This window comes from Heteronotia binoei, chromosome 11 (genome assembly GCF_032191835.1).
Source record: "Heteronotia binoei isolate CCM8104 ecotype False Entrance Well chromosome 11, APGP_CSIRO_Hbin_v1, whole genome shotgun sequence".
In the NCBI taxonomy this organism is placed as follows: Eukaryota; Metazoa; Chordata; class Lepidosauria; order Squamata; family Gekkonidae; genus Heteronotia; species Heteronotia binoei.
Window position 1 is genome coordinate 36,010,410 of NC_083233.1, and position 12,152 is coordinate 36,022,561.

General features: G+C 42.3%; 1 protein-coding gene across 3 annotated transcripts in view; it reads left to right on the top strand.

The window, feature by feature from the left end:
- Positions 1 to 12,152, top strand: part of IL1RAPL2 (interleukin 1 receptor accessory protein like 2) — a 684,727-nt gene that overhangs the window by 375,261 nt on the left and 297,314 nt on the right. For all 3 annotated transcript variants that reach the window (XM_060250072.1, XM_060250071.1, XM_060250070.1), the window contains exon 3: positions 8,771 to 9,044. In XM_060250072.1, coding sequence (XP_060106055.1) covers positions 8,771 to 9,044 — 274 coding nt within the window. The remainder of the gene's footprint in view (positions 1 to 8,770; positions 9,045 to 12,152) is intronic.

Genomic DNA, 12,152 nt, shown 5'->3' on the forward strand with positions numbered 1-12,152 from the left:
AAAGGGAACTAGTATAGAAATTTTACTATGAGTGGGGGGTACCTCTAGAGTAGACTTATTCATTCCTCTGGGTGAAGGAGAGGGTAGTCATGGGTCTCTGCATCCACACCACAGTGTGTCCGGAAGAGTCCTGGATCTGGACATAAGGTATTGATAGATGAGACAGGTAGATGCTGGCATGTACTTAGGGTTGCCAGACCGCCCCCCCCCCCAGGGGAAGCAGTGGTCCCCTGCTGCCAGTGTCTGCCCCCAAGTGCTTGATCAACTGGCAGGCAGGAGATTTGCCAGTAGAAAGAAGGCCTAGGCCTAGGGTTGCCAAGTCCTCTTGAAGCCCTGGTGGGGAATTGCACATGTGACGAAATGACGTAATCCAGAAGTGACATCATCAAATTGGCGCTGCACATGTGGGCTGATCTAGGCGTTTCCGGGTAAACTCTATGGGTTTTCCCCAGACACTCTAGCCATTTGGGAGGTTAAAACACTATGGTACCTTTTGTACCATAGAGTTTCACCTCCCAAATGGCTAGAGCACCTGGAAAAACCATAGAGTTTTCCCAGAAACGCCTATAGCGGCCCCACATGCCCACCACCATTTTGATGACATCACTTCTGGGTGATGTCATCATACTGGTGATGCAGGGGGAGGTTCCCCCGCCAGCCCAATGTGGGCCGGCAGGTTGGGAACCTCTGGGGTGAGGGATTCCCCACCTGGACGGCGGGCTTGGCAGCCCTGCCTAGGCCATATTTCTAGTGTTGTACTGCAAGTGTTGTCATCATGCCAGCTTCTTCCAGGTGACGTTCTGGTATTGGGATAAAAACTCTATGGTAAAAGCCAATTTTACCATAGAGTTTTTGCCCAAATACCAATGCATCACCTGGAAGTCTCTGGCATGATGATGACACTTCCAGTACAACACTGGCAATGTAGTCTAGGCCCTCTTCTTTCTACTGGCAAGTCCTTCCCCAATTAGGGTTGCCAGGTCCTCTTGCTGCTCTGTCAGGGGAATTTGGAGAGTGTTCTGGGGGTGAGCGGGGACGTTGTGTGATGTCCCTGTAGAGGGGCAGGGTTTTCTCCATTGGTCCACAGCAGGGAGAAGCCAAAGCCACCAAAACCAGGGGCTGGCACCAGTACTCTACATCCCCAGGACCTGGGGGCTGGCAACCATACTTTACATACCCCGCTGTAGTCTATATCCCCAGGAGGGACCTGGCAATCCTACTGTTGAATTTTTAGAAATGTGCTTTTGGCAGCTTTGCAGCAATTTTGTAGCACTGTGAATCTGCAAGATACACAACACTTCTGGAGTAGCCAGTTGCTGCTTTTTTTTTTTTTTGCTAAAGAACAGTAAGAACTGGGCCACAAAGACAAGCAGGAATAAAGCAAGCATTTCCTTGTTTGATTGCACCAATCTATGTTTTGCCTTGATTTTCTAGATAGGATTTATGTATAAATAGTTCCTTGTTAAGCACACAGATAGTGTCTAGTGTGTTTCCACATGATAAAAAAACCAGAAAGAAGTGGGTGGGTTGCATTTTCCCTTTCTCAACCAGTTGAGTCTCCATATACATTACCAGGAAAAGTGCAGATGAGAGATGGATGTTGCTTGTAGCATCCAGTAACCCTAACCTCCACAGCACTCCACAGGTACATAAGACTTGCTGCTTTGAGTAGGAGCAGGGGAGTAAACTAACTTCAAGGAGCCTGAAGATACAGACAACTTGGTGCCTCGAGGATGAAGTCACATCCATTTGCCTTACTCTATTGGTCTGTCTACTTCAATATTGTGGTTCTCCAGGGTCTTGGCCAGAAAAGAGTCTTTTCTGGCACCTGCTGCATTGCTGTGAAAGCAGCAGGGCATTTTTTGAGCAGCAACACAGTTCCAGCTGGCTTGGCATAAGGGGTGTGTGGCCTAATATGCAAATGAGTTCCTTTTGGAATTTTTCTACAAAAAATCCATGTGAAACAATGGTGACATCGGGGTGTGTGTGGTCTGATAATTAGTTCCTGTTGTGCTTTTTCTACCAAAAAAGCCCTGAAAGCCAGTATACTAGCTGTGGGGTGGAAGAGCATGGTCATGTAGTGTTGCTTTGGGAATCCTCTCCACATTCTGCTTCCTCAAATAGATGGTTACAATCATGACTTTTGTCCTGCTCCTACACAACATTCTGAACTTGATGGTGATTGTATGAGAGAGCATTTATCATAATGTTCCTTCTAGAGCTCAAGTCTATGATGAAATAACATGAAAATGATGAATTGTTCTTGGCCTCTCATTTTGAAAAACAACAACAGGGGTGCTTTCAATACAAGTAAATGTCCCAAAAGTCAAATTGAGCAGATTTTGTTGACACAATCCAAGGACACATGCCCTATTCAATCCAGAACTGAGCTGGATATAATGTGCTTGTTTCCTTCTTTAAAGGTTTAGCGGGATTTGATTTCTTAAGGCAATCTCAAAAAGTCTACCTTTAATAAGGAGTTCAAATAAACTATCTAAAGGCTGAAAAGAAGGAATATTCATTCCTTGTTTTGCTCAGTCTGATTGCCTTTCTATGTCCCAATTTCTTAAAATCTTATTCCCTTAAATTGGTCTTATTTATTTCTTTGAAATGTGATGCTTTCAAATGTATGAATCCACGACACATCAATTGTCAGGCAGATGGTGCAAAGAAGTCCCTTTTATATTATAAGTATCAGGAGAGAGAATCCTTTCCCAGGGAAATGGGGACAGACTTTATGCTGTGTGTTCCTTGTGTATAGAATTTAACCACAGCCTCCCTGATATATGTTTTGTTGCTGCCTTCATTTGTCCCCAGAGTAATTTCTCCAAATAACACGTCGATTTTTCAAATGAGAATTGTAATACCCAATGAAATGAAACTCAGGCACTTATTGTTGCAACTGTGAACAATAAAAGTTCTCTTGGTTGGCTTGAGCAGTGGGAGAAAGTGAGAAGGGAAGTGGTTTAAGTGGTCAAATTAGGGTTGCCATGTCCGACTCAAGAAATATATGGGGACTTTGAGGGTGAAGCCAGGATCAAGGGTGTAACAAGCATGATTGAACTCCAAAGTGAGTTCTGGGCTGTGAAGAGGGCGCATCTGGAGCCAAAATGAAGTTCTCAGTTGGTTATGGTTCTACCAGACTTGTAGAATGTTGGAACTTGGGCACAGGCAGGCCCAAGGAATGTACACAGAAATTGGTACACAGGAATGTAGGGTTGCCAAGTCCAATTCAATAAATATCTGGGGACTTTGGGGGTGGAGCCAGGAGACTTTGGGGGTGGAGCCAGGAGACTTTGGGGGTGGAGCCAGGAGACGTTCGGGTGGAGCCAAGATCAAGGCTGTGACAAGCATAATTGAACTCCAAAGGGAGTTCTGGCCGTCACATTTAAAGGGACGGCACACCTTTTCAATTCCTTCCTTCTATAGGAAATCATGAAGGATAGAGGCACCTTCTTTTGGGGTTCATAGAATTGGACCCCCTGGTTCAATATTTTTGAAACTTGGGGGGTATTTTGGGGAGAGGCACTAGATGCTATACTGAAATTTGGTGCCTCTACCCCAAAAAACAGCCCCTCCAGAGCCGCAGATACCTGCAGATCAATTCTCCATGATTTTCTATGGGAATAAATCTCCATAGGGAATAACAGAGTTCCCAGCAGACATTTCCCTCCCCTCCCCCGCTTTCTGACTACCCTGAAGCGGGGGGAGGGCCTCCAAACCAGGGGATCCCCTGCCCCCCCACCTGGGGATTGGTAACCCTACAGGAATGTGTTTTTCCAGTTTGGGGAGACAAGATATGTGGAATTACTGCAGAGTTGGGAGACACATTTTCAGTTCAAGAAGTGGCAAAAATGGGTCTAAGACTTTTGGTCACCAATCTATGTCAATTGAATTTATACAGTATTGTATAGGCTGCCATTTGTCAATTTTCATATTGCATAGGCTGCAAGTTTGGCAGGTAGCTTCCCATTTGAGCCAGCAGGATAATAGTGTGGTGCAGAAATGATATTGCACAATGCATTGACATCACATCCAAATGTGAAAACCTGAACATAGCATCAGTGCATCAGCTGACATTCTGGAAATTCTATAGCAATACCATTGAGTTTCTAGAGTATCAGCTGATGTGCTGATATTACCTCTGTTTTTTCACCCAGATGCATTGTGTGTCATTGATGCATTGTGTGACATTCCATCCGTCCTTTGCCCCACCTCTCAAACTCACAGAAGTGTCAGACAGTAGCCTGGCAACCCTAATACTAGGTCTTGGCCCAGAATCCTCTAAAATGCATTTTGAACCCATGGCAGAATTGCAGGACTTTCTCTGCCAATGAGTCAATGTGCAAGAAGTTCCTGGAAATCAGAAATCTGAATTCTGCTTTTCTAGTAAAAATGGCATTATGATAAATATGCCTAACCAGTCAACAATTTCTGCCATCATTTTAGGCTTCGTAGAGCTTGTTCTTTATTTTGATTGCTGAAGAGGGAAAAAGCCCTGCTGGTGGTGGTTCATTGCCATGAAGAATTTAATTTTTGTACAAATGGCTTGTTAATCAGTTTTCAGTTCATGTCTGCTACCTCTTGAACTTAACCTTTCGTGAAATCTTACATGACAAAGTCCACATTAGAAATGGAAACTTAACCATAGTATGTTAAATGCATTTCAAATATGGTTCACTTGCTTGGTTCAAGTGACCACAGTGTAATTAAATTTGATATGCTATGATTTGGAAATTAGTCTTCTAAGCCTGGATTTGAAGGGATTTGAAAGGAGCTTAATGTAACTAAAGAAAAATAATTAAGAGCTAGAGAAAATGTTTAAAGAGGGCTGGCTCAGAGATAAAGCATTTTAAGAAACAACGTAGTGCAGCAACCATGTGGTCCTACATGTGTCTATGCAGAAGCAAGCACTGCTGAATTCAGTGGTGCATAGGGCTGCAAATATCCTATATTTGGGAATATGCACAATTACTTTAAATAGTAAGAAGATAGAACAAGTAGCATTCAGTAAGGTATAATTGAGACTGTGTGGAAAGCCAGTGTGTTGTGTTGAACTTCGACTAGCAACTGGTAATGCTAGTAAATTCACATGAGTGTTCAAATGGCTGCTCAGCTGGGAGGCATCCTCCTCTTTTGTTCCAAATGCACTTTAACCATAGTGTTTTGGGTGAATCTTACAGTGACATCCTGACACAATGATATCACTTTAGTTTCTCATGCTGGTGCAACACCCAACAGTTCCCCTCCACACCCCGATTCTCTCACTTTGTTGTCAGGTCAGACATAAAATACTGGATGGCCTTGGTCAGTCCCTTTCCCTGTCTAAGATGTCTTGCAGGATTATTGAGAACAGCCCTGCTGGCTGAAGAAGAAGAAGACTGCAGATTTATACCCCGCCCTTCTCTCTTAATCGGAGTGGTTTACAACCTCCGTTATCTCCTTCCCCCACAACAGACACCCTGTGAGATGGGTGGGGCTAAGAGAGTTCTCACAGCAGCTGCCCTTTGAAGGATAACTCCTCTGAGAGGTATGGGTAACCCAAGGCCATTCCAGCAGCTGCAAGTGGAGGAGTGGGGAATCAAACCTGGTTCTCCCAGATAAGAGTCTGCGCGCTTAACCACTATACCAAACTCACCTAAGCCAAATTTCCTCTACTGCATTTCTGGCATCAGCCATTCAGATGCCTTGATGCACATACAAGCAGCCTTGCGGGTCTTGCCTGTTTTCCCCCAGCCCTAGAAGGCAGAAGGATCCAGCCTTTGCACAAGCTATGTTTACCTATTGTTCCTAACAGTTGTCAGTAGACAAGTCCTTGATGAGTTTGTATAATCTTTTTATAAAGCAATCTAAACATTTTGAGTTTTAAGCTTTGTGTAGAAAATGTATGTTCAGCTTACTGGCAGTCAGTAGAGACCCTTCATTGGCTAGCCCCCCAGTTCTACTACAGAGGAAGGGACAGAGAAATGTTTCCCCAGGCCATAAGGAGGGCAAGCATATGGAGACTCTTCCCATGCCAACTTTCCTTCTTCCAAAAATTGGGCCACCTTCAGAAAGATGCAACTTGGTATCCTTTACATGATCCAGACCCTTTGTGAGATGGGAAGGGGCCATGTGATACAGCAGTTTCTGTGCCAGCCTGCATAACCAAAGAAGGGAGAATCTTAAAGCAAAAGAAAATGTGCTAATGTAAACTAAAGTTCAATCTGAAACATAATGACATTGTCTTTTCCTCCCCACTGTCTTCTAAGAGCAAGAGGTTTGTTGTAAATTGTGTTCTGAGGATTAGTCCATGTGTCTGTACACTTCCTTGACATACTTGATTTGACAAAAATACCTCCAAGGGCTGCGATGAAATCAAAATTAGACATGGTGTGGATTTTGTCACCAGTAATCATTATTGTATGAGAAACACAGCTAATTAGAGAAATAGAGGTTGATTTGAGATCACATGCTGTCTGGAATGCTCTTCAGGCAGAGAATCGCAATCATTCAACCGGTCGATTGGGTCAAGTGGCTGAGGCAGAAACACTTGAATTACGAATTAAGAAAGGAGCATCTTGGAGGCGGCAATAATGAAAATCTAAAGAGGTTATGGGAATGAGTGGAGCTCCCTTTGCTCTGTAATAATTGCTTTTAGTGTTTGTATCAAAACTGAGATGGTAAACCATTGCTTTTTAATTAATATTGCATCTTAACATGGACCAGAATAGAAAATAACTTTAATTATAATTCATTTGTAGTTGTGATCTATTTCTATGCATTTTCTTTAAATGACAACACCTGCATTTTCAACAGAGGAGGAGAAAAAACTGAACTTGGACTGGTTACCAGAAAAGGTTTCTTTCTTCAGCCATTTCTGTACCTTTACACCAAAAAGGGGAAAACATTTTTTTCCATTGAGCTTTGATCTTGGGCCAAACAGAAGCCACTGGATTCTATCCATATACATTTTCTAAATAAATAAAGACTAGGGCCGATTTCTAATTTCTTATCCCTGCAGTTTCAGTCTGATGTTACCTATTTCAGTCTCTCTCCTGCTTTAATTGGACTTGGGCTTCTTTATTTTCTCACCATTTTCTGTTTCATCATCTTGATTTTTTCTCCATTTTCCAATACTGTTTATGTATCAGTAAATCAGCACTATATGTATATTATATATATTGGTGACACGCATATAAATAGCATGAATGATGAATATAAAAATAGTATAGTATGAGAACACAATGGAAACAGTTCTAGTAAGACAACAGTGAAAAATGTAGAACTGTTAACTGTTGATGAAAATGTACATGGCTATGAGAAGAAAATATCTATCTAGTACATTTTTGTCTTGCTGGCATTTTACCCTCACAATTAACCCTGTCTGGGTAGATTAAGTGCAGAGAGAGTGATTGGCTCATGATCATCCAGTGAATGTCTATGGCAGACTGGGGACTTGATCATACTCTACCACTAACCACTACACCATAGAGAGAACCTTCACTTATGCTCAGGTTCCACCTAGGTCCCATGATGCTGGCATTGGCAACCCTCTTGGTGGGAGAATTTTTTTTTAATCTCACAAATGTGCAAATTAAGACAACTCCAAGCTTTTGGAATAAGGTGTCCATACAGCTCCTCAGCACGAGGCAGACAGCCTGCTTAAGCTTCTCCACAACTGGTCTGAATCTGATATGAGCTCAAGACCTGCATAGCTCCCTTGTTCCTAAAGCTGTTTTGTAAGCTTGGGCCTTGTTCAGCTGAAGGGTTGATAGTTCTCTGGAGTCACTGGCCCAAACGTTATGTCCCGTGGAGACTTGGGGATGCCCCTGATGCGTGATAACCCATGGTTGAAAACACAGTGGAAAATGGTTTTTGAGAAATAATGAAATCGAAATTGGATAGATGCTTCTTTTAACTATGAACATGAACTTATGAAGCTGCCTTGTACCGAATCAGACCCTTGGTCCATCAAAGTCAGTATTGTCTTCTCAGACTGGCAGCGGCTCTCCAGGGTCTCAAGCTGAGATTTTTCACACCTATTTGCCTGGACCCTTTTTTGGAGATGCCAGGGATTGAACCTGGGACCTTCTGCTTCCCAAGCAGATGTTCTACCACTGAGCCACCATCCCTCCCCTAAACTAAAGCCTTGCCAGATAATCTACTGACACATTAAGCAGAATGAGGTGGTGGTACTACTTCGGACAGCACGTGAGGGACAGTCATATTTTTTTCATGCTAATAAATCCATATATGTGGTAAACTAGCGAGAACAGACTGGGAAGTTTACACGACCCAGGAACAAGTCTAGCAGTGAGCCAGCACTGCAGGGTACACTTGACCCAGACGCAGTCAGTAGCACTAATGAGAGGGTCACCCACTGACTCTAGTGGTAGAAGCAACTAGTGATCTGCCACCAATCACAGGGTTATTACTAGAAGCTTCTGCGGCACTGGTGGAACAGCAGGGCTAGGCTCCACCTCTTCCTGGCTACCAGTGATCCAGCTGGCCAGGGCTAACTTTCCCAGTAAGTTATAGACCAGAACATTAGGAAAAGGGACAGAGCAAACATGTCTCCTTCTCACTGTGAAATGCTAATTTGCTACGCATACAAACATTTCATTAAATATTACCTTCACCCTACACCTGTTGTCTGAAGTGGAGCAGCCCCAAATTCTATTGTGTTGTTTTGTGTGAATCGGCTTAGTAATTTCATTTCACTGTCTTAAAACTCGTCTCCTTTGTTTCTCATTTCCCCCAGTAATTCTTCTTTTTCTTTTTCTTTCAGTCGATGGTTGTATCGATTGGTTAGTGGATCTGAAGAAATACATGGCTTTGGCAGGTGAACCAGTCCGAATGAAATGTGCCCTTTTCTACAGCTATATCAGGACTAACTACAGCATGGCTCAAAGCACAGGCCTTCGACTGATGTGGTATAAAAATAGAGGAGACTTGGAAGAGCCCATTATCTTCTCTGAAGTAAGGATGAGCAAAGACGAAGACTCGATTTGGTTTCATGCAGCAGAGGTTCAGGACAGCGGGTTCTACACCTGTGTGTTAAGGTGCGTGCTGTGCTCTAGCAACCCTGAGTTTATACATTCTGATGCAGAGCCTAAATTGAAAGTTCAGAAATGCAAGAATAGTAACAACAATTTACATTTATATCCTGTCTTTCTTTATGAAGTGCAAGGCAGTGATAGTAGGAGATCTTCCATCAGGCACTTATAGTACTCAAACCTGCTTAGTTTCAGCACTGTATGGATTGTTAAATCTCTAAAGGATGAAATTGAGTTAGTGGGTTTCCATCTGTTTATGTAGTGTAGTGCCAGCAACATACACCTATTAGCTACAGTGTATTGTTGGAACTCTCTGCATGGGGCAAGTGATGCTCTGTGTTCTTGGTGCTTGGGAGGGACAACAGTGTGAGGACTTCTAGTGTCCTGGCCCCACTGATGGACCTCCTGATGGCACCTGGATTTTTTTTCCTCTGTGTGACTGGATGTGTTGGACTGGATGGGCCATTGGCCTGATCCAACATGGCTTCTCTTTTGTTATGTTCTTACATAAGCTCTGTGTGTGCTAGATAGTCTCTGCCACAGAGTGTGTTTCCTCTTCCCCAGCACTTCCATTTGCAGAAGGGCATGTCGAAAACCACTGATCTTTCACAAATAGTAAATGTGCTCCTCAGCAAAGACTTTCAAGTGTGCACACAACTAGTGATTTAACTGAGGGTGGAGATACACAATACATCTGTGACTGTTTCTACCCAAGGATTTTCTTTTCTGGTACAAAGTGGCTATAGCTTATGGCTCCAAATTGACCTGGACCGTCAGTAGGGAAAAAAAGGCATTTGAACCCTAAATGTTTGTCTTTGCAGAATGGCAGCTGCTTTTGTCCTTGAGGGATAAATCATATGGGCCCCAGCACCTTTCCCCTGTGGGTAGGAAAGCAGCACAGTACTGATTTTTAGTGGACAGTGTGGCAAGCAAAATAGCCCCTTCTTCTCCCACTAATCATCTCCAATGTTCCTCTGCTCCATCAAGCCACTCATTGCTACTGGGCCTTTTGTGGGATGGGGGAAGGAAAAACAGTCCCATAACTGTATTGTGTTATTCTGCCTAGTAGAATGCCAGAAAAAAACAGGACCCTGCTCCAAAGATATAGCAGTCTAAATTTCAACAGTCAGGGAGACTATAAAGGAATGGGAGGCTGTGAGAGTAAACATAGCGTGTGGAGTAACGAGAGACAGAGGGGTATTACTAGAAGCAAATGCTGTTCCAGGTACTTGCAGATGATTGTCCTTACTAAAACTGTAGAGCCACATACAAGACTAGGGTTAATGGCCATGTATTTCTGTTAGATAAAACAGATAAATAAAATGAGGAGGCATGACAAAACAGCAGATTCAAGAAAACCAACACTGTATATTCGTTTTGGATGTATTCTTTGAATATAACATTACTTACTCATTTTGTTTGGGATTAAACTGTATTCTGAAAGTCATTTAAATTGTACGCTCTTTGCTTTGCCCTCTCTGCAATCTAGCTAGGGATTCTGTCTTGTATGTGCCATATTTGTGTGTATTTTTGCTTCTTAGTCCCACCTACATAGTGTGTTAATGCACGGCAGTACACATCACAAAGGCATTAGTGAGCATGCCATCTTTCTTTCTTTCTTTCTTTCTTTCTTTCTTTCTTTCTTTCTTTCTTTCTTTCTTTCTTTCTTTCTTTCTTTCTTTCTTTCTTTCTTTCTTTCTTTCTTTCTTTCTTTCTTTCTTTCTTCCTTTCTTTCTCTCTCTCTCTCTCTCTTTCTTTCTCTTTCTTTCTTTCTTTCTTTCTTTCTTTCTTTCTTTCTTTCTTTCTTTCTTTCTTTCTTTCTTTCTTTCTTCACTTTGGACTTCATCCTAAGGGTTGTTAAAGTGGTTCCCTCCTTTTTCAACTTAGCATAATGTTCCATAAAGAACCCTGGAGCAAGAGTTTTCAATGCAAGAGTTTCCCAAATCAAACCTCTACCTTCCTTACATAGGATAGCACTGTTATTACTGTGGCTCATGATGAACCTTCATATCATTCTGCAGCTTCTATGATGCCAACATAGAATATGAGGGGTGGTACTGTGAACACTGGGATTTATGGGGAGCACTGTTGTAACCATAAATGTTGGTTTGGATTGAAATTACCATGTTTTGCCAGCATCACTTGTTTTTTGCAATCTACAAACTCCTTTATGGCCTGAAGAGATGTGCACATTGTGTTGTTCAGTATACCACCAATACCACAGGGAAGATCCATTCTGTTCCATGTACTGATAGTTTTGCTCACTACAATTGTATAGCAGGGCCTTCCAAAAATCAGCAAAAAAAAAAAAAGATGGTGGCTCTGTATGAGCTATCTTCAGGATCCTGGTTTGTGTGCTGAAAACCATTCTAGGAGACTTTAAAGAGGTTGATTTGATTTGTGGTCCTCAACAGCTCAGCTTCCAGACTGTACAACCTTGCACTTTTTTAAAAAATGAGAACAAAATATGAGTCCAGTGGCACCTTTAGGACCAACAAAATTTTATTGAAGGTATAAGCTTTTGTGTGCATGCACACTTCTTCAGATACAGACCAACATGGCTACCCACCTGTTTTTTATGGGCTTACTTTATTTATTTTATTTAGATTTATATTCTGCTCCCCCTGCGTCTTCTTTTTAACTGTTCTTCCTTCATGTACTTTGAGAATAAATTCCCTCATTTCCCCACTAGACTCCATGCCCCAATATTCAATAAACAAAGGCCAAGCATTCTAACAACCAGCACAAATTTACAAAACTGTTAAAAACAATTGAAATTTGTGGTTTTTTAAAGGTAATACTATATTTTCTTAATTTTTAGCCCACCTTTTTTCACTGACACTCAAGGTAGATTACAAAGTACAGCAAGGTAGTCATACAGTATACATGCAATTTAGATGTGTATGGGGTGAATTGTGAGGATAAAATGGAAGCAAGGAGAAATGAAGGGAAGCAATTTTGGTTACTCATTAGGAAGAAAGGAGGGATATGAAATAAAATAAGTACACATGAACACATAAAGCTGCCTTATGCTGAATCAGATCCTTGGTCCATCAAAAAGGGGTCTGCCAACCTCCAGATGTTACCTGGAGATCTCCTGCTGCTGTTACAGTT